The sequence below is a fragment of the Monopterus albus genome, unplaced genomic scaffold (assembly GCF_001952655.1).
Source record: "Monopterus albus unplaced genomic scaffold, M_albus_1.0 scaffold25.1, whole genome shotgun sequence".
In the NCBI taxonomy this organism is placed as follows: Eukaryota; Metazoa; Chordata; class Actinopteri; order Synbranchiformes; family Synbranchidae; genus Monopterus; species Monopterus albus.
This window is the reverse complement of record NW_018127905.1, coordinates 2,576,146-2,595,800: the sequence shown is the minus strand read 5'-3', so window position 1 is coordinate 2,595,800 and position 19,655 is coordinate 2,576,146. Positions and strand designations below refer to the sequence as shown.

The window sequence follows — 19,655 nt, the reverse complement described above, 5'->3', positions numbered from 1 at the left end:
CCACTGCCATATTAGTTTTTTTGTCTGATGTGGCACACACAAATAAAATGTGCACAAAAGCATAAGGTATAAATGTGTGACAGGAGAGACATAAAAAACCCCCCACCTCCATTGCCATTCCATTCCATCTAAAGCCACAGAAGATGACAGGCAGAAGAAGAAAAGCTAAGAGTGTTGGTGAGTTGTTTTCGAAACAGTAAAGCTGGGGGAGCAGAGTGGAGGAGGGACGGCACAAAGTTTGGAAGGAATTCCACACAAGGTTGTCATGGAGATGGAAACGGGAGACTGGAACCTCACAATTAGTCACAAACACATGGTCACAAACACACACCTGCAGCATGCACACACATCTGAATAATGAACTCTCCAACTGAATTTGAAAATCTACTCTGACACACACTGCTAGTAAGATGTCACACACCCACACACACACACACCTGCATGACAGAAGTTAGTCAGTTCCTCACACAGTTTGGTGCATCTTTCAGTCAAACGTTGGGAAATCTCATCCAGCTCATCTAAACCAATGTGAATGTTTTATAAAGCACCACAATCGTTCCTCAACCTTAATTGCTTGTTTATTATTGTAACAATGACAATGAAGGTCATCTGTGTTTAACATGGTAGTCATTTTAACCTAAACCTTTTTTTGTCTAAACCAAACCTTAACCATAGTGGTCAGGTGTTTGCATGGCTTTGCGATTGTGGACATAGTCTTAGCTTAGTGCTTGTAATAATTGCTGGTCTACGGACCTAGTCATTAGTCTAGAGATAAACCAGCTGCCTCTCACTATTGGCCCATGGCCACACACACCCTTTGGGGGTGACTGTGGGTTGGGGGTAGAGCGGTTGTCTCTCAACCAGAAGGTTGGAGGTTTGAATCATGGTGCCTGCAGTCCACATGTCAAAGTGTCCTTGGGCAAGACACTGAACCCCAAATTGGCCCTGAGGGCTGGAACCATCGGTATGAGTTGGTAGTGCAGATGGCTGCCTCGGTTGTGTACCGGAAAGAAATTCCTTGTATGTGTGACATACTCAACCAAATAAAATGATTATTGATTATTAGTATCATCAAATGACAGATCTGTAATGGTTTTGAAAAGCTCAATCAGTGGCATCATATCATGTTATTTGTTAGTCAGGGACACTATATTTTCATGTGTATTTGTTCTTCCCTTGCTCTTTCTCCTGCCTCAGTCCTTCAGGTGTCCTCGGTGAACTGACTTGTCTGGTACAAATCTGAGTGAACAAATCACAACCAAAGCCCTCTTTAGGAAATAGTAGCTCTCAAGCATGAGGCCTCATCTCATTTCTGCCCTAGAATCATTTTTATGACTGGTTTTAAGTGTGTTAGTGGCAATTGTTAAAAAAATAACAGGTGTGCGGCAGGAGGTTGTGGACTTTAAGTAAGTTGGGGTGTAAATACATTTGGGGGATCCTCCAGAATTATTTTTCCTCTGGGGGTGTAGACAACCAATTTTAAAGGGTAGTTTGACTGTAAGGTATTGTACCACCAGTAAAATAGTCTTAGACTTTCAAAGCAAATTCAGGAAAAGACAACGCATTTCTCCAGTTTTAGCATCACTGCACTGAGCCAGAGGGCCGCAGACAAGAACCTGCTGGCTGTCCCTGTGTCTAGATGTGTTGTTATCATGACTTTGATATTAAGGTGCTGGAACGACCTGCCAGACGAGCTCAGACTCAACAAATCACAAATCTTCTTTAAAATCACATCTTAAAATTCATTTTTATTATAGTTGGCCTATGAATAATTTTAATGATTTCATGTGACATCTTTTCATGTTTTATATGATGCACTGTTAATATTTATCTTATTCTCTCTAAAGCATTTAGATTATACTGATACTTTTCTCCTTTCAGCAACATGTGTGAGCATGTTCTGTGCATGTAAACAAGTATGTACATGTTTCATATCTAACTGTAAGAACACTTCACATGTTGCCCATTCACACTATTTGGCCATTCACCCATTCACACTCCCAAGCACTCTCGCATTCAGGCACCGGTGACATCACCGAGAGCAACTGGGGGTTCAGTGCCTTGCTCAAGAACACTTCGGCGTGTGGACAGGATAAGTCAGGAATTGAACCGCTAATCTTCTGGTGAGGAGACAATCTGCTCTATTCCCCGTTTATCATTTTGCGTGCTCAAAAGGGGACTTGTCTTTTTTTGGTGAAATATGTCCAGTGTGCTTACACCACTTAGTCACCTCACTTTCACTTCAGTGTCTCTCTCTCTCTGTGTGTGTGTGTGTGTGTCAATCTGCAGAAGAGACTCAAGTGCTACCTGAGAAATGTAGTGTATACTTACAGTATGTGGTATACTTACCTGTGGAGTCTATTTTAGGGCTGCATGGCCAAAGCTTCTCAGCCCCCCTCCCTGCTGCCTCTCACTCAGTTTCAAAGCTCCCCTTAAGCTTGGTTGTGCCCTTAACTCACTCATTTTCTATTTCTGAGTGTGTGCTTGCTTTTAGAGCAGTGACAAACTCCATGTAATGCAGCAGTCAGTGGTCACTCACCCACATGGTCTACCATCCTCTGGTTATGTTTCCATCTTCTCTACCACTCTCTCCAGTCAAAGTCTGAGGTCTCCATCTTTCATCTATTAGTGAAAATAGCGCACATGTCAGTACTAGAAACACTCTTTTGCCCCTGTGTCATCTTTCTGAAGGATTAAAGGAGCTGCTGAGCTTAACCATCCTATTGAGGCATCACGCACAGTCTTTCTACTGCACTCGCTTGTACCAGCTTGGCCCTCAAAGTGGCCTTCCTCAAGATCCCTACAATAAATTAACCTCTTTATACAGTCTTAGGTTGTGGATTGTAATGACATGTTTTTGAACCAGACATATTTATCCCCCTCGGTGGTGTTTCAGTCCTTTGATGGCCAGCAACGTCCTCTAATGACTGAGTCGTTATAGCCTGGTATTGGCATAGTCTTAGACTTTCAAAGCAAATTCAATTTTTAAAACGATACATGTTTTAAATAATAGATCATTTATTGACTGGTGCTGAACACTTTAACATTCCTGTACAAAGGCATGATGTTAAAAAAATACATAAACTAGATCTCTGCCTTGGCAACCCGGTTTCCCTATAATGCTATTTCACCCGAAAGCATTATTCCACTGATGGTTTGACCCCATAATATGATTTATACATTTCAGTGTGTGTGGCTGTCTGTCTCAAAGTGTCAGCTCTGAGATAAACTGGCAACCTGTCCATGGTGCACCCTGCCTCTTGCCCAGTGCCAACTGGCGTTGGCTCCATTCCTAAAACCAGGAAAAGACAACGCATTTCTCCAATTTTAGCATCACTGCACTGAGCCAGAGGGCCGCAGACAAGAACCTGATGGCTGTCCCTGTGTCTAGATGTGCTGTTATAAGGTGCTGGAACGACCTGCCAGAGGAGCTCAGACTCAACAAATCACAAATCTTCTTTAAAATGACATCTTAAAATTCATTTTTATTATAGTTGGCCTATGAATAATTTTAATGATTTCATGTGACATCTTTTCATGTTTTATATGATGCACTGTTAATATTTATCTTATTCTCTCTAAAGCATTTAGATTATACTGATACTTTTCTCCTTTCAGCAACATGTGTGAGCATGTTCTGTGCATGTAAACAAGTATGTACATGTTTCATATCTAACTGTAAGAACACTTCACATGTTGCCCATTCACACTATTTGGCCATTCACCCATTCACACTCCCAAGCACTCTCGCATTCAGGCACCGGTGACATCACCGAGAGCAACTGGGGGTTCAGTGCCTTGCTCAAGAACACTTCGGCGTGTGGACAGGATAAGTCAGGAATTGAACCGCTAATCTTCTGGTGAGGAGACAATCTGCTCTATTCCCCGTTTATCATTTTGCGTGCTCAAAAGGGGACTTGTCTTTTTTTGGTGAAATATGTCCAGTGTGCTTACACCACTTAGTCACCTCACTTTCACTTCAGTGTCTCTCTCTCTCTGTGTGTGTGTGTGTGTGTCAATCTGCAGAAGAGACTCAAGTGCTACCTGAGAAATGTAGTGTATACTTACAGTATGTGGTATACTTACCTGTGGAGTCTATTTTAGGGCTGCATGGCCAAAGCTTCTCAGCCCCCCTCCCTGCTGCCTCTCACTCAGTTTCAAAGCTCCCCTTAAGCTTGGTTGTGCCCTTAACTCACTCATTTTCTATTTCTGAGTGTGTGCTTGCTTTTAGAGCAGTGACAAACTCCATGTAATGCAGCAGTCAGTGGTCACTCACCCACATGGTCTACCATCCTCTGGTTATGTTTCCATCTTCTCTACCACTCTCTCCAGTCAAAGTCTGAGGTCTCCATCTTTCATCTATTAGTGAAAATAGCGCACATGTCAGTACTAGAAACACTCTTTTGCCCCTGTGTCATCTTTCTGAAGGATTAAAGGAGCTGCTGAGCTTAACCATCCTATTGAGGCATCACGCACAGTCTTTCTACTGCACTCGCTTGTACCAGCTTGGCCCTCAAAGTGGCCTTCCTCAAGATCCCTACAATAAATTAACCTCTTTATACAGTCTTAGGTTGTGGATTGTAATGACATGTTTTTGAACCAGACATATTTATCCCCCTCGGTGGTGTTTCAGTCCTTTGATGGCCAGCAACGTCCTCTAATGACTGAGTCGTTATAGCCTGGTATTGGCGAGCATCGTTACCTGTCTTTGAACCCTCACCTGTGGACCGACGCCTATTGTCCTGGTGGGCATGTTTGGGCAGAGATCTCAAAATGGAGTCAAACATGTCAGACTAAATGTTTTATGCCAAAATAATTTACATGTGTACATCACTGTAGCCAACTTTGGATGGATGACGTTGAGTAGGCGGAGGCAGTATGATCCTTGCAGCTAACTTAACAAAAACTCTGGACATCAGAGTTGTCAATATGAATGAATGATAAAGCAATAGGTATGCCTTAAACGCCAAACTTTTTTGGGCCCTTAACATAGGAAGGTCTAGACCTTACAGTATTGCTGCTGGCTGTCCCTGTGTCTAGATGTGTTGTTATCATGACTTTGATATTAAGGTGCTGGAACGACCTGCCAGACGAGCTCAGACTCAACAAATCACAAATCTTCTTTAAAATCACATCTTAAAATTCATTTTTATTATAGTTGGCCTATGAATAATTTTAATGATTTCATGTGACATCTTTTCATGTTTTATATGATGCACTGTTAATATTTATCTTATTCTCTCTAAAGCATTTAGATTATACTGATACTTTTCTCCTTTCAGCAACATGTGTGAGCATGTTCTGTGCATGTAAACAAGTATGTACATGTTTCATATCTAACTGTAAGAACACTTCACATGTTGCCCATTCACACTATTTGGCCATTCACCCATTCACACTCCCAAGCACTCTCGCATTCAGGCACCGGTGACATCACCGAGAGCAACTGGGGGTTCAGTGCCTTGCTCAAGAACACTTCGGCGTGTGGACAGGATAGACACACAGTTAGTGACATGAAATGGTGGCTTTGTGCAACCGTACTGTGGTTCCATTACGGTTGGCAGCCACTGTGCAGCATTGATATCCCCAGCAGGGAGTAAATAAGGACTGCAGCCATCCTTGGTTAAAGAAACCAGTATGTCTTTTTTTTTTTTACACAAAATAAACAATTGGAGAGAGTTCGCCCCACCTCCTGTATAAACGGAATAAGACTGAAGGGGGGGTCTACATGAGGGACAGAGCCAGAGAGTGAATGAGGAGAGAGAGCAGCATCAGTGAGAACAAAATGAACTAGAGAATTAAAACTTTGTGATTGTTTCACTGTGGTTATGTTCTAAAGCACAAATAAGCACACACACCTCTGTGGGAAGGATTGTGTATGAATACAGCCTGTTGTGGGGTGAGGTGCACTTTGTGAGTGTGTGTGTCTGTGTGTGTGTGTGGCCCTGTCCTGCTCTCAGACACAGACCTGAAACTGGATGCAGGTAGTAGGCACTGTAATTCCCTATCTCCATTTATAAATATATGAAACAAAATCAGTTTCATTTTCAAAGTGGCCACTTCAGACGCCGCTGCTACCGGCTGCGTAAATTGAACCGAGGAGTTTGCCGGTGTTCGGTCAAATGACGGTACACATGGTAGGTACAACACACAGTGGGTGAGGGATGGGGTTGGGGTAATGAATCCATAGGCTCTGCTACTAAGGTAGCACAATTTGACATAACACCAGCTTTCCTAAGTTTAGTGTAAAGAAACACTCTCGAAGGAGGTCAAACTCCGGCACTTTGCCCCCATTTCTGTTGTAAACTGGGATTTGCTCTCGCAGCGTCTGATTTTATTTTCCCACGCTGTTTCCTTAAAGGACATTAATAAAACCCAACTTAAGACTCAGTAAAGTTGAGGCTATATGTGATTATTAAGACACTCGTCTGTCTGGAACATTTCCACCTCCGTCATCAGCAAGTGTTTCGCGCACCACCGGAGTCTTTTCAGTTGTAAATGCAGGCGCACAGAAGGAAGCTTTGCGCGCTCCCATTGGCCAATAGGCACCCGTCTGACTGCAGGAGCACATGAGAACTTATGGCGTGAACAGGCAGATGAGTTCAGTGTATGAACAGGCCGTGCGACAAGTGGGATCCTCTGAGTTTCACAGCTGCTGCGTTTGTATTCACTGAACTTTAGATAGACGTATTTTTAGTAGGCTATCAGAGTAATGACTGCCACAGTTGGACTTGTAGTTCAGGAAAAGTAAAAAGAACCGGTTGTTGCGGCGTGTTGTCTCCTGGGTGTGTTGTAATTAGTTAATTTGGATCACCCGGCGCTCTCGGTTAAACCCGTAGGGAACCCTGGCCCCAGGTCGTCAAGTGGACGGCCACAAAGGCTGCTGTGCGCTTCAGCGTTCCAACTATTCTGTAACTCATCTTAACATTAATACATCTGTTCAGCATGTACAGCATGATGGAACACGAGCTGAAGCCGAGCGGCCAGCCGCCTTCTCATCAGACCACCCAGGGGATGTCACCGGTCACCGGCAACATGACTGGGAACATGGGGAGCAACGGCAACTCTCACCCGAGCTCCAAAACGGCATGTGCTCCTGGAAGCGACCCCATGGATAAAGTCAAGCGGCCCATGAACGCCTTCATGGTCTGGTCCAGGGGACAGAGGCGCAAGATGGCCCAAGAAAACCCCAAAATGCACAACTCTGAGATCAGTAAGCGGCTGGGAGCCGAGTGGAAACTCCTGACCGACGCCGAGAAGCGGCCCTTCATCGACGAAGCCAAGCGGCTCCGAGCAGTGCACATGAAGGAGTACCCGGACTACAAGTACAAGCCACGGCGCAAGACAAAGCCCCTGCTTAAGAAGGACACTCAGGTGGGCAAGTACCCGCTGTCAGCGGGTAACCTGCTGGCGGCGCCGGTCCAAGGTGGCAGTACGAGGATGGAGAGCTACGGCTGGGGCCCCACCGGGGGGTACGCCGGCATGCAGGGCGAGGCGCTCGGCTACACACAGCAGCTCCACCGGTATGACCTGTCTGCTCTGCAGTACCCACCTGCAATGACGGCAGCGCAGACGTACATGAACGGAGCCAACTCGTACAGGTGAGGCTGGCGTGGGAACCGCAGTAAAGTTCTCGTCGAATTTTAAAGATGGGTGTGTTGTGTACTGTCTTTACCCGGTAATTGTATTTAGAATAACATCTAGATTTTAACATTTTATTGTTGCCACATTTTAAAAGGACAATAAAAATCATCTGTACATAAACTCAGTAAGGATAACTTAACTATTCTTACCTCGTTTCAGCATTTGTTCCTTCTAACCTTTTTATGTCCTAATTTCAAAATGTAATAGTATCTTTAATGAAATTAGTCTCCTCCATCAGATAAGTTAACTAGGCCTCCAACACAAGCTGTAGCCAGAATCCGCTTGTCAGTTTTCTTTAGTAACTGTCATCAAAATACCAGTTATCAACGTCCTGATAATGGCTTTTTAAAAAAGATGGGCCATAATTTTGTGTGGCTTTAAATGACAACAATTGGAGGATACCGTTCATTGTGATTGTGTGTGTGAGATCTATCTCTCTCTCTCACACACACACACACATATGAACCAACTTGTTTAGATCAAGGTGTTCTAAATGATGCATTTACTTTTTAAATTGTGCTTTTATTCTTTTTAAGTGGGACCATGTAATAAAGTTCTCCAGTCACTCTTTTCTGTTGCTAACACGGTGCAAAATGTGATCCAAGGCCATAATTCCACTTCTACACTACATACCTCTGACAGTAGCCTACTTGTACAATTAGATGGTGACTTGACTTAGGAGCAGTAAAACATTCAGTTCTGTATTTTGATAACTCATCTTGTTAATTGTATTTTAATTTTAACAATTTGACTAGAGTTTGAAATTGATTAGTGAATGAGTAAGTAATGGCAAATGGTCTAAACACACCTGTCAGACTTCTCATGTTCTCCATCTACTCAGTGCACCTGATGTAAAACTGACTCATAAAAGGAGTACCTAAAAATTAAACCTGAATCAGGTTGAAATGTTCGAGTACATTCACTTTCACTGAGTCAGTCCGGAGCTCTGCATGTGATGGAACAACAGGCTTCAGTCTGTTGCCTACTTGTTATGCGTGTGACACTGCTCTGGGCTGGGTACTGCGTGGAATGTTGATCAGGATGACTCGATGGCAGCAGGATTCCTTGGTGTGTGTGTGGTCTTTTATCCACACTCCTATATTCCTTCGACTATTGTCCTCAGTTACACATCTGCAATAGGTCTCATGTCCTGCAAACTACAAAGATTCAACACTGTGGTGTAAGGTTGGATGACGGTGAAATGAATTTCACTGAACATTTCCACCCTTGAAACTTGTTGCTGCCCATTTTGTCACATTGACTCTCAGTAACTTAGACTATTAAAGTTTAAAATAAGAACAATGAGTAAAAACTAGTCACTTATCTTTTTATGAACTGAATTTAAGATAAAATGGCAAGAACTGATCAGGGGGGCAAATAAAACTTCAAATAGCCCACTTATAATATTTCATACTTAAATTCAGTTGTAATAAAAAGATGGCCCATGGTGTGAAATAAGTCACACTTCTTGAACACTTCTGCTTTTTATTTAAAAAAAAAAAACTAAATTGTTTTGCACAGACGGGATTGAGTAGGATGCTGTCTGCAGGCAAGTGTCTCTACAGTGACACCCCACTCATTGCATTGATAAAAACATATGTATACTGAAAACGATACATATGTTTGAAGAAGTGTCTGACGGACCCACAGAGTTTGCAGGTGGCATCGTACGCTAAGCTAGCATTGACCAAACGCTGCAGCCATCACTCTCACCTGATCAATATGAAGGTAGTTAAAGCAATTGTGTAAACTAACTCCTTGGCTCACTGCTTTTTACAAAGGTATGAGCAGATTAGATTAATTACCTCAGTGGAAGTGCTGTAGTTGCACCATAATGCAAGTTCCCCATTTGCAAGTGAAAATCTTGTATTTAAGATTTACAATGTGCTTGTATATATGTAGTAAAATGTGCTGAAGTATCAAAATTAAATGAATTCTGACAACCAAGTACATTTTGACCATATAAATGAAAGGTGTATTTATGTGTCATTACTCTGTAGTAAAAGATCTTTGGAACAGTTTGGTGGTAGCAGGATTTAATGTTATGTTCTTACTACATATATTAATAAAGAATTCTGTGCAAGCAGCAGTTTAACATTGTATCTAGTCCAGCTACAACTATTATTGTGAGGTGAGGTAGTTCAAAGTATGCAGCGCGTTAGTTTGTCTTGCCTGAAATACAGTTGGAGTGCAGTCTACCTGAGCAAATAGAGGCAGAATCTTTTTGAGGGATAAGATTTGGTTTTAGGCCTTAGGTTAGAATTTGGTTTAAGGAAATGTATATATGTACCAGATGGTGTCTAATAAGTTCTGTCTGCTCCCCCCAACAGCCCCATGTCGTACAGTAGCAGCCCCCAGCAGCCGAGCCCAGTCACCATGTCTATGGTGAAAACGGAACCTGTGTCCCACTCTCCTCCGACAGGAGCACCCAATCACCACAGGGGGCCTTTGCAGGGTGACATCAGGGACATGATCAGCATGTACATACCTGGACCAGGAGGAGATGCCAGTGACCCCATGACAGCACAGAGGGGTTACACCAGTGTCCAGCAGCACTAAGTGGGAATAACGGGTGGGTGGGTGGGGTGAACTTAGTGGGACAACCAGAGATGATGATGATGCACAGCTGGCTGGACAGGAGCTGGCTGTGGTATGGAGGACTGGCAAGGCACAACGATACAAGATGAAGGGGGGGAAAAAAGTTTCCCTGCATTCAGTAGTCTCAGATTGCAGACACACAAATGCCGACTAGATGTTTCTATCACTGAAATGCTGTTTCTACCTCTTTGGTGTCACATCAGTTCAAATAAATGCCCATCCCACCATCACCACCACTGTACAGAGTGGAGACTCCTTCCTGCCCACCACTCTCCAGCAAACATTTCTCCATGCAGTGATGAGTGGCAACATCTGTTTGTGTATATATTAGGAAATGTTACTGTGCCTTTTTATATTCTTAGAACTTCTCCATAAGTCAAAGACTCCTTAACACCACCCTAAACACTTGTGGCTGTGGCACTAATGACAGCCATACCTAGCCAGTGCTGAGTCCTGATGTGCGAGCATCATTGGAGAACAGCTGGGTGTCGGTGGGAAAGATGGAAGAAAATGCACAATTTGTATAACAGCTTTTTTAAAAAATCAACTTTGTGCCTTGACTTTGGTTTAATACTCGTGTATATTTTTTAAATTTTATTTTGATGACATCCTGCTGGGGCATGGAAAACACCTATTGGACAATCAGCACTGCAGGAACAGGAAGTAAACAGAGCACAATGGCTTTTATAATATGTGGTGTTTAGAGAGTAGAACCAGACTAGATCCACATTCAGTAGGTCTTGTGTCCTCATGTCTCACCAGATCACTGCATTTGCAGTTGTGAGTGTGAGAAGATGTTACTCTGTTTATGCTCCCTGTATGACTTTCATTTGCTATAATTAGACTTAGATTTCTTCTGTGATGTACATGCTTGGATGCATTGTTCTGGTCTGTGTATTGATTATCATTTTGTTGTAGGCAGGGGCTGTATTGTTTTTAGATGTTTTATTATGTGAATGAAAATATTAAATTCAAACTGCAGTTTTATTCTGAATAGATTAAGACATGCAAGTTGTCTTCCATCAAGTACACTGGATTGAGTAAAGGCCTTCCAGGGTTTTTTTTTGTTTTTTTTTTTGAGCTATCCGTTTTTTTTTTTGGTTTTTTTTAATCAGCAGTCAGAATGTTTCAGATTAAAGCTTGTTTATAAAAAACCTTTTCAGATAACTTTGCCTGTTTGGCATTTTATAATTATAGAAAATAATAAAACTGCATTTTAAATCCTGGTTCTTTCAAACTGACCGTCATTATCCATTTGTCTGTCTAGCCTGCTGTCTGGTTACTAGTGCTGCTATATAGACCTAAAGGAAATGCATATTAAACCTGATGGGTTTTCCAGACAGTTCTGTAGCCTGGGGCTTTCCTTTACTAAACATGGACTGGAAATCGAGGCCTGACTTATTTTTTTGAAAATGAAGTTCTATTGAAGTAATGCATGATTGTTTACATTGCTACCCAACTGTTTTGAAAAGTTTTATACTGACTTGTATCTTTATTTTTTAGAAATTTTTTTGTATGTAAATGCTGCCATGTACTAGAGTTGGTGTATGTAGCATTCATGTAAATAATGTATACATCTTAGGCTCTTATACTAAGAGTCCTGAGTCTTTGTTTAAAAAGAACTTTATGGCATTCATGACAATAATTAAAAGCTCAAACATTTTTACTAATGATGTCATGTTAAATGTTGTCTGTGTGTGCATGTTGATGATTTCGCTGTAGGCAGGAGCTGCGTAGTTTTTAGATTGTTACCTTGTGTGAACCCCATTTTTAACGTCGTCATTGTGAGGACATTTTAGTCAGTCCTCCATTTAAGCTGAAGGTTTAAACCTGGTTTTAGGGTTGAGTTAGGCTTGGTGTTAGGTATTTAGTTATGATGGATAAGCTTAGGTTGAGGGGCTAGGGAATGCATTATGTCAGCAAGTGTCCTCACCACTATACTAAAACAACTGTGTTCATGTGCTTGGTATTCCAATTCAGTTCAGTCTGTTCACACACTCCCATTGAGGGGTTATGCAATACAGTTCAATAAACGCTAAAACAGCCCCACTAACCCCTCTATTGGATTGCACTAAATTTTACATGTGTACCTAATTAAGTGACCACTGAGTGTGAGTGGAGCTTAGCAGTTGACAACTGGCTCTAAACTTCTACCAGTCGTTTATCCTTTTGCTACCTTACATTCACTGCATTCATTTCCATGTGATATAAAGATCAATTAACTCTTAAGTGTTTAAAATCATCTTTGCCAGAACTGAATCTGCAGTAGGTTTTAAAAAAATGTTATTGCAGCTCAAAGTGCAGGTGGATTAGAAAGGTTTGAGCTGCTGCATTATAATGGTCATGTATCTACATTTTATACACACTTGGTAAGACTTGCTGTTGAGTATTTAATTAGAACTAGCAGGTTTTTCACTTATAGGTTTTTATAATCCACGGAAATGAATAGAAATCAGTGACAAGCTGCAACAGTAAGAAAACAAAATTCTATTAAAAATGATAAAACGGTTAATTGAGTTGTGAAGAATGTGTGATTTCTGAACGGAATAAAGCAATGTATTAGTAAACCTTTGGTCCTTTAGTACTTCTTAGGCTGCTACCTCATTGTGACTGTAATAAACGAATATTCCTCTGCTATTATTAGTAATTAGTCATTTAATATTTCCCACTTGAAAAACGGGCCTAATCCTTTCTTCTCCGGGAAAAACCTGGTATCTGCTTGTTACCAGTGTTTCTCAGCTGCTGACCTCACCCCCAGAACCACTATAGAATATAAGAATGACATAAGAGCAATCAAAAACAACTTTTTTTCCCATTTTCACAACGACTTTCCAGGCGGAGCCGTCAGCTCAGCCCGAGGCCGCTCAGTGAGACAGGGATGAAACCGGGATGGGAAGGCGCGATGCGTGAGGGTGAATGGGGAGCGATAGTCTATAGGGCCCAGAATGATTTAAAGCTCGATTATTTACTTTCTTATCTTTACCCCCTTTTAAAATTCACTTTCCTCGTCCCCCTCCTCCCCACTTTCACTCCCCTCCCTTCACCCCCGAGTCTCTCCATAGAGAGGTGGATGGCCCGTTCGTAATTGGCCGTTTCGGAGGCGCATTGTCCGCGGCTTTTCAGGCCGCAGGTGCATATAATAAAGCCGGAGTCTCCGCTCCTCCCCCGGGTGTCTTTGTTCCCTCTCACCGCTTCCCCCACTCCCCCGCCGGGCAGAAAATTAGTGCTGCTTTTGGAGGCTTCGTCCTAAGGCTTAACCCTTTCACCGACCGCGGCCTTTCTCATGGAAATGGGAGAGAACCCCGCACTGGCTAATCGGTCAGTGAGGGGAGGGGATGGGAGGGGATGGGAGGGAGAGGAGGGGAGAAAAGACGAGGGCACCAGGATCAACAGGAGGAGGAGGAGGAGGAGAACAGATGCAGCAGGTCTGTGAAAACAAAAGCTTCTCAAACAGCGCATATCTGAATGTGTCTACATTTCACCAGTGTTGGTGGTGTGGTGCATTTTAGTTAATGTAGCCTATTAAATTATGAAACCTAGTTGGCCATGGTTGCAAAGGTCAGATCTGTCATAGGAGTAATCACTAGTGATGTAAAGTAGGCCCATACTAAATCATAGGTTACTATTCCTTTTGACTTCCTTAGAATTTAACCCCCTAAAGGACTCCAGGAACCCCCTAAGGAACCCCATTCAGACTCATGAAATCATATAGACATAAAGTAGAGCTCCTCAATAAGTTCCATGTCAGGGGTAACATATCTGTACAAACCAAATGTTTTTGATATGAAAAAAGATAACTAAAAATATGAGTATACAACCCAGGTTGGGCACAGCTCATACGATAAAGGCTGTTGTGTAGTGTTCCTTTAAAAAGACACTTTTACTTAAATAAATAAATAGCTGGACATAGTACTGAAACAGTGGGATATGTGAAATATATAGAACTTTGTCAGTTATTAAAAGTTAAAAGGTATCCCCCCCCCCCCCCCCCCATATATTTGTATTAAATACTTGTATTTAAATGCAGGTTAAGTCTGGCAAAATACCAAATGAACATTTCTTGTCCTAACTAGCGGAAGTTAGAGCATATATGTAGGTTGTTTTGGCTGTGGTAAATGGGTGGGTAGGGAGATGGAGGGGTGGGTGGAAAAGGGGGTGGAGGGAGTGTCAATGGAAGGATTTTCTGGTCCAATACATCCCATCACTTAGCAACAAGCAGTGAGGCTTCAACAAGTGGTTGCCATGGATCTGCTGAGAGTGACTTAAAAGTCTCTACAAAGAACTGTGCTTCGCCTCTGTGTGGGTGAGAGTGTATGTGTGTGAATCAGGCGGTGGCTATCAGCGGAGTTTTAAAGTGACATTTACTTTGGTGACACGATCTGGACATAGCCTTCATGTTTTTTACAGCATTTGGATTAGAATCCCAGCCCTTTTCCTACAAAATAAATTTTTGCTTCGTCATGGGCAGTTCAAGCTGTCATTCACTGCCTGTTGTTGTCTCTTTCCTCAATGAACTCAAAAACTAAGTGCAAAAGAAGTTCTCTCATTAAATACCCATGTGGAAATGTACATACACATACATTTATATGTTGTCCTGTGTGTTGTTACATACTTGCATGGCCCTCAAATAAACTCCTTCCCTCACCATTATAGACTTAATTTTATGGGTCCTTGTTGAAAGCTTGGAATTGCTGCACCCTTCCAGTCCTTTTTTTTTTCTTTTGGTGCTTAACAAATTATGCAAGAGCTAAACAAATCCAGTTGACCTCAGCTGAGGGAGGCATGAATGATAGTCATGGTGTCACTGTGCTTTTTGTGCCAATTTTCCTCCTCTTCTGTCTTCATCTTCATTATCATCACTGCCTGCGGTGTGTACTCCCCCCTCAGTGTTGCAGCATTATTTAGAGTTTGTGGTGGAACTAATAAAAATGAAGCCAGTGGGAAGATTTGCTGGCAAAAAAGCACTTGTAGCTGGAAAAATTCTCTCTCTCTCTCTCTCTCTTTGGGTTTTATCAGCAACCTGTTTTTTTTCTTTTTGAAGTGGTGGTTGAGTTGATTTTTACCAGATCATTTTCTGTGACCATGAACTAGTGTGTGTATAATCAAAATCAAAGTCAAAACTCAGAAAAGAGGGTTCACACAGCCAAATCAATGAGATGTTTCCTTTTATGTAGCTAAAATGGTCACACATCAACACACGGGACACAAGCTATGAGACCCCCCTCCCATTCTAGACAGTTGGCTAAAGCTTGATTTATGGTTCTGCATTAAATCTACAACGTAGCTATGGCCTAGGTAATGTGTAGCCTTGTACCCTACACCATAGTCTGACGTGCACCTCTCTAGAAATGGTAACTGCATGTTGCGGCGATGCAGACAGGAACAATTGTGATTGGTTGCATCGCATTTCCTTGTTCATGAAAATGCAGTAGGCACTGCAGCCACTCCACCATCTAGTAAACACAACTTCAGATACACTACTGCATGATCATCTTGCCTCTGATTCACCCAGATGTTTACATGTGAAGACACCAGTCGCTTGTTCTTCATTCATTCGTAATAGTAGTAGCGTAGCTGTCACCGCTCACTTACCAGTGTTATGGAGGGTAAAATGTCTGGTGACAGAGGCCTTGAATATGATAATATGAGCACAACGACTACAGCTCTGCCTGCTAAGTAGGGCTAGCTCCAAAAACAGTGGTGGAAATTTCCAAATTTGTATTACTTACTAGACTGACCACATATTCAAAAACTAGATGGTTATTCTTTTGCCTAAAATAATAAACATTTTTATGAAGTGGCATAACAGTCCCAGGACGACAATTATAACAACTTTGAGCCTGCCCTGCCACCACTGTGGGATGATGGGATAGCATGGTGTCCACTGCTTCCATACTACAAACTTATGTAGGTCATCCTGGTACTACTCACATACATATTTTTCCATACTAAGAATTCGGGCATACTACTTGTCTTGCATACACTTTTTTGCCTGCTATGTAGTAGGCAATTTGGGATGCACCCCATGTTTCTCAGTGGCTGGACAAGCTCAGAAGATCCCCCTTGTTCTGCCGCAGCTGGTTCATTGGACATACAGACCATTTCCTCTGACATCTTTTCACTTATCTGTGTTGAAGTAATTTCAGTAAAAGTAACTGCTATTCAGCATCTATTAGCTTTAGTGCCAGTATGACTCACCCAGTTTCAGCTGCCATTATTAGTAAGTGGTGAAGAAATGCAACCCAGTGGCATAGAAACCCTACTGCGAACTAGTGGTGTAATTGCAGAGTGACGCAGACAAACCAGGCACAAATTTAAATTCTCCCAATGGTGTAGGACACTTACATAGCCTACATTGTAGGTTCTACGTGGATTAAGTGCAGAAGCATAAATCAAGCTTTACTGGTGAACTTTCTTCAGTGATGGTGGACGATTGCTATCTGTATGTTAATCCAGCCATCCATCCTCTGTCATCACAGCAGTTTCCTCTGTTCCAGTTACTACAGGCTAATGACCTTACCCAGTTCTATACGTATGTCTGCATCAAAAGTCATTAATTTGCAAAATGTAGAAATATCTTTACTAAAAGTGAGGTCATTGATAGGAAAGACTGTTTTTAGCACTGACCAAATTTGTGACTTTAAGTTGGACATGTTATTTCTAACTGAAACCTGGCTTGATACTGATAGATCGTTTACCGTTTCTCATTTACATGAATGAACTGTTCTCTGACAATGAAATGCATTACCCCAGTACTACTCATCACAATATATCATCCACTTAAATGTAGCATGAATTTTATCGAGCATTTTTTTAGCCTTTATTTATTCAGGGCAGGTTCACTGAGAGGCAGTGAACGCCCCAATCACATTCACACAGTTACACCTTCATACCTGGTAGGTTCCCAGTACAACCACAGATTGACCTGTGGCCACTGAGCAGCTGGGGTTAAGGGCCTTGCTCAAGGGCACCACAGTGGTGTTAAAGTGGCTGGGTCACCTGGTGCACCCATATTTTATCCTGATGGTGCAGGACCTCCGATCACAAGCTTGTTTCTCTAACCTTAAGGCCGCTACTAATACTTTGCTGAGTTATTATCTAAAATTCCCATAGATTGTGATTCCATTGTGATCTTGGGAGATTTTAACATTTTAAGAATGAAGACTAATTAACTCACTGGAGTCTTTTGCCTTTTTTCAACATGTAGCAGGTCCCATCCATAAACACAGTCAGTGTATTCTCCATGTATGTGCTTGATGTTGCTTTTTTAGATCAGTTCTGTATTTTCTTTGATGCCATAGCTTCTCCTGTTCAAATCAGCTCTATTACAATCATTGAAGCATGCGTTCTCCCAGCAGACTCGGTGGGTATATTTTCTGCCAACTATCCTACACCAAGTTGCATCATCCTGTGATGGTATGTTAACAAATTTTAATCAAATCCTGGAAACCACACTTGACAATATGTTGTACCTCCAGTGAAAGCTAAACTGGTGTCTGGAAAAAATAAAACTCCCCGGAGAAATTATTCCTGGATAACAACAAAGGAAAACGGCTAAACAATATGCTGAAAAACCATCCTGATGGATATTGACTGCTACAACTACAGCATATCACTGTAATTTAGAAATCAGACAACTGAGACTGGAAATTTTATTGAAAGGGGGGAAAAACAACTCAGTTTCTTTTTTCAATTATTGAGAGACTGTTAAACAAATAAAGTTCAAATGATTTACACACCAGTAAAAATTGTAAAGAATTTGCCACTTTCTTTAAAAGAAAGAAACAATATTTCAACACTCAATTTGGATCCTTCCTCCACCATTTCTCCTCAGGTTCTTTCACTTTATTCAAGAAATTATCTTTCAAATAACGGCGAGAGACTAGAAGGTACAAATACTAATCATCAATTGATATATTTTCAGTCATGGAACTCAATGCTGAGTTCCATGACTGAATGAATGAAGACGGATGGAATTTATGGCTGAGAGGCTGATGACGATGTACGCGTCATTATGTACGTTCACGGGTTTAGTCAAGTTTAGCTTTCTCTTTTGTTTCCAAGCCGAGGTGTGCTGAGGCAAAGCAGATAATGACCACTTGCAGAGTCATTTGTCCCAGTAGCTGCATTCCCACTGCCGTCAAAAGCCGAGGCGTGGCGAGTACACATGGCTTTTTTGGGCAGTGGGAAAAGGGCTCTAGAGTTTTTATTAGAGAGGTACTTGTTCTACTGCAACGTGAAGATGGAGGTGTTAGTTGCAGAGGAAAACATAATTGCTGAAGTTAAAAAAAAATGGGATGACACGGGATTTTTTGTCATGTGTATTGGAGCCTAGTGTATTAGCCCTGTCAGGCAGTCCAGGATGGTTTCATAGAAGAGCTCAGGGAAGTGGTTTCCAGAACTTTTCTAAAGAGCCACTGGAAACAGATTCAAATTTCAAATGTTCCAAGCATACTTGGCCAGCAAACTGATTCATATTTTCATTCTAACTGATTCTAATTGTAGTAATATAAAGGAAAACATGGGCCTGAATATTTATCTAATTTTAAACATGGTATTTATCACAAACCCACAACTTAATAATATCCCTGAAGTAAAGGTATTCAAAATGCGCTCAGATTGGAAGGCTTTTCCCATGAACCTGTCTTTGTGAAGACATGCAGTGCTCATAGATTACATTCAAAAACATGCACACCCTCTTCCACAGGTACTTGGGTGAGCCACAGTGTTTGCACGCAGGTGAATAGGTGGGTGGCTGCTGTTTTGGCAGCTTGCCAGTTCATCTGTAATGAACGTCATCCTCAACACAAGATCTACTGCATTTTTTAGTCAGTGTCACGCTGTGCTTCTGGTGGCATGCAATACCTGGGTGGGACTGAGAGGGCACACACACACGCACACACTAGGTTGACTGGAATGATATGGATCATTGTTTTGTCTGAAAACAGTAGAAGTCACATTCTCCATGAGTAAAGGGATGGGGATGATGTGTGCAAACATCTTCTACTTGATTAAATGCTACACAAATCAAAATTTATATTTTTGAGTTTGGCTTAGAGTCAGTTCATCCAAAGCACTTATTTCAAACAAACGAATAAAACCATTTCCTCACTCCCTCTAGTGGCATTTCTTCAAACAGACTGGGTTTATTTTGATGGAGGCTCTGGGCTGAGTGTGTCTCACTGAGGGAACTCACTGTTAGTTGAAGAAAATGTATAAAAATATACATCCCTCCAAAAATATATACTTAGTACAAGCATTAAACAATTCAAACAAGATAACACATCTCAAAGTTGGAATGTTAAAACCAAACCACTTTTCAGAAATAGGAGTTTCCTCACATCAGTCAGCTCTGTGAATTAGATGGACCACCATGGTGGCCAATGGGGCTGTCAGCAGACAAAGAAAGTGTT

The 19,655-nt window shown here is 41.8% G+C and overlaps 1 protein-coding gene across 1 annotated transcript; it reads left to right on the top strand.

Annotated features, from left to right (window-relative positions):
* The first annotated feature begins 6,548 nt into the window (after positions 1-6,548).
* sox19b (SRY-box transcription factor 19b) lies at positions 6,549-10,203 on the top strand. Its single transcript, XM_020594971.1, has 2 exons — positions 6,549-7,601; positions 9,975-10,203. Exons 1-2 carry the CDS (start codon positions 6,946-6,948, stop codon positions 10,201-10,203), a joined length of 885 nt encoding a protein of 294 aa, XP_020450627.1. The 5' UTR covers positions 6,549-6,945.
* Positions 10,204-19,655: the final 9,452 nt, after the last annotated feature.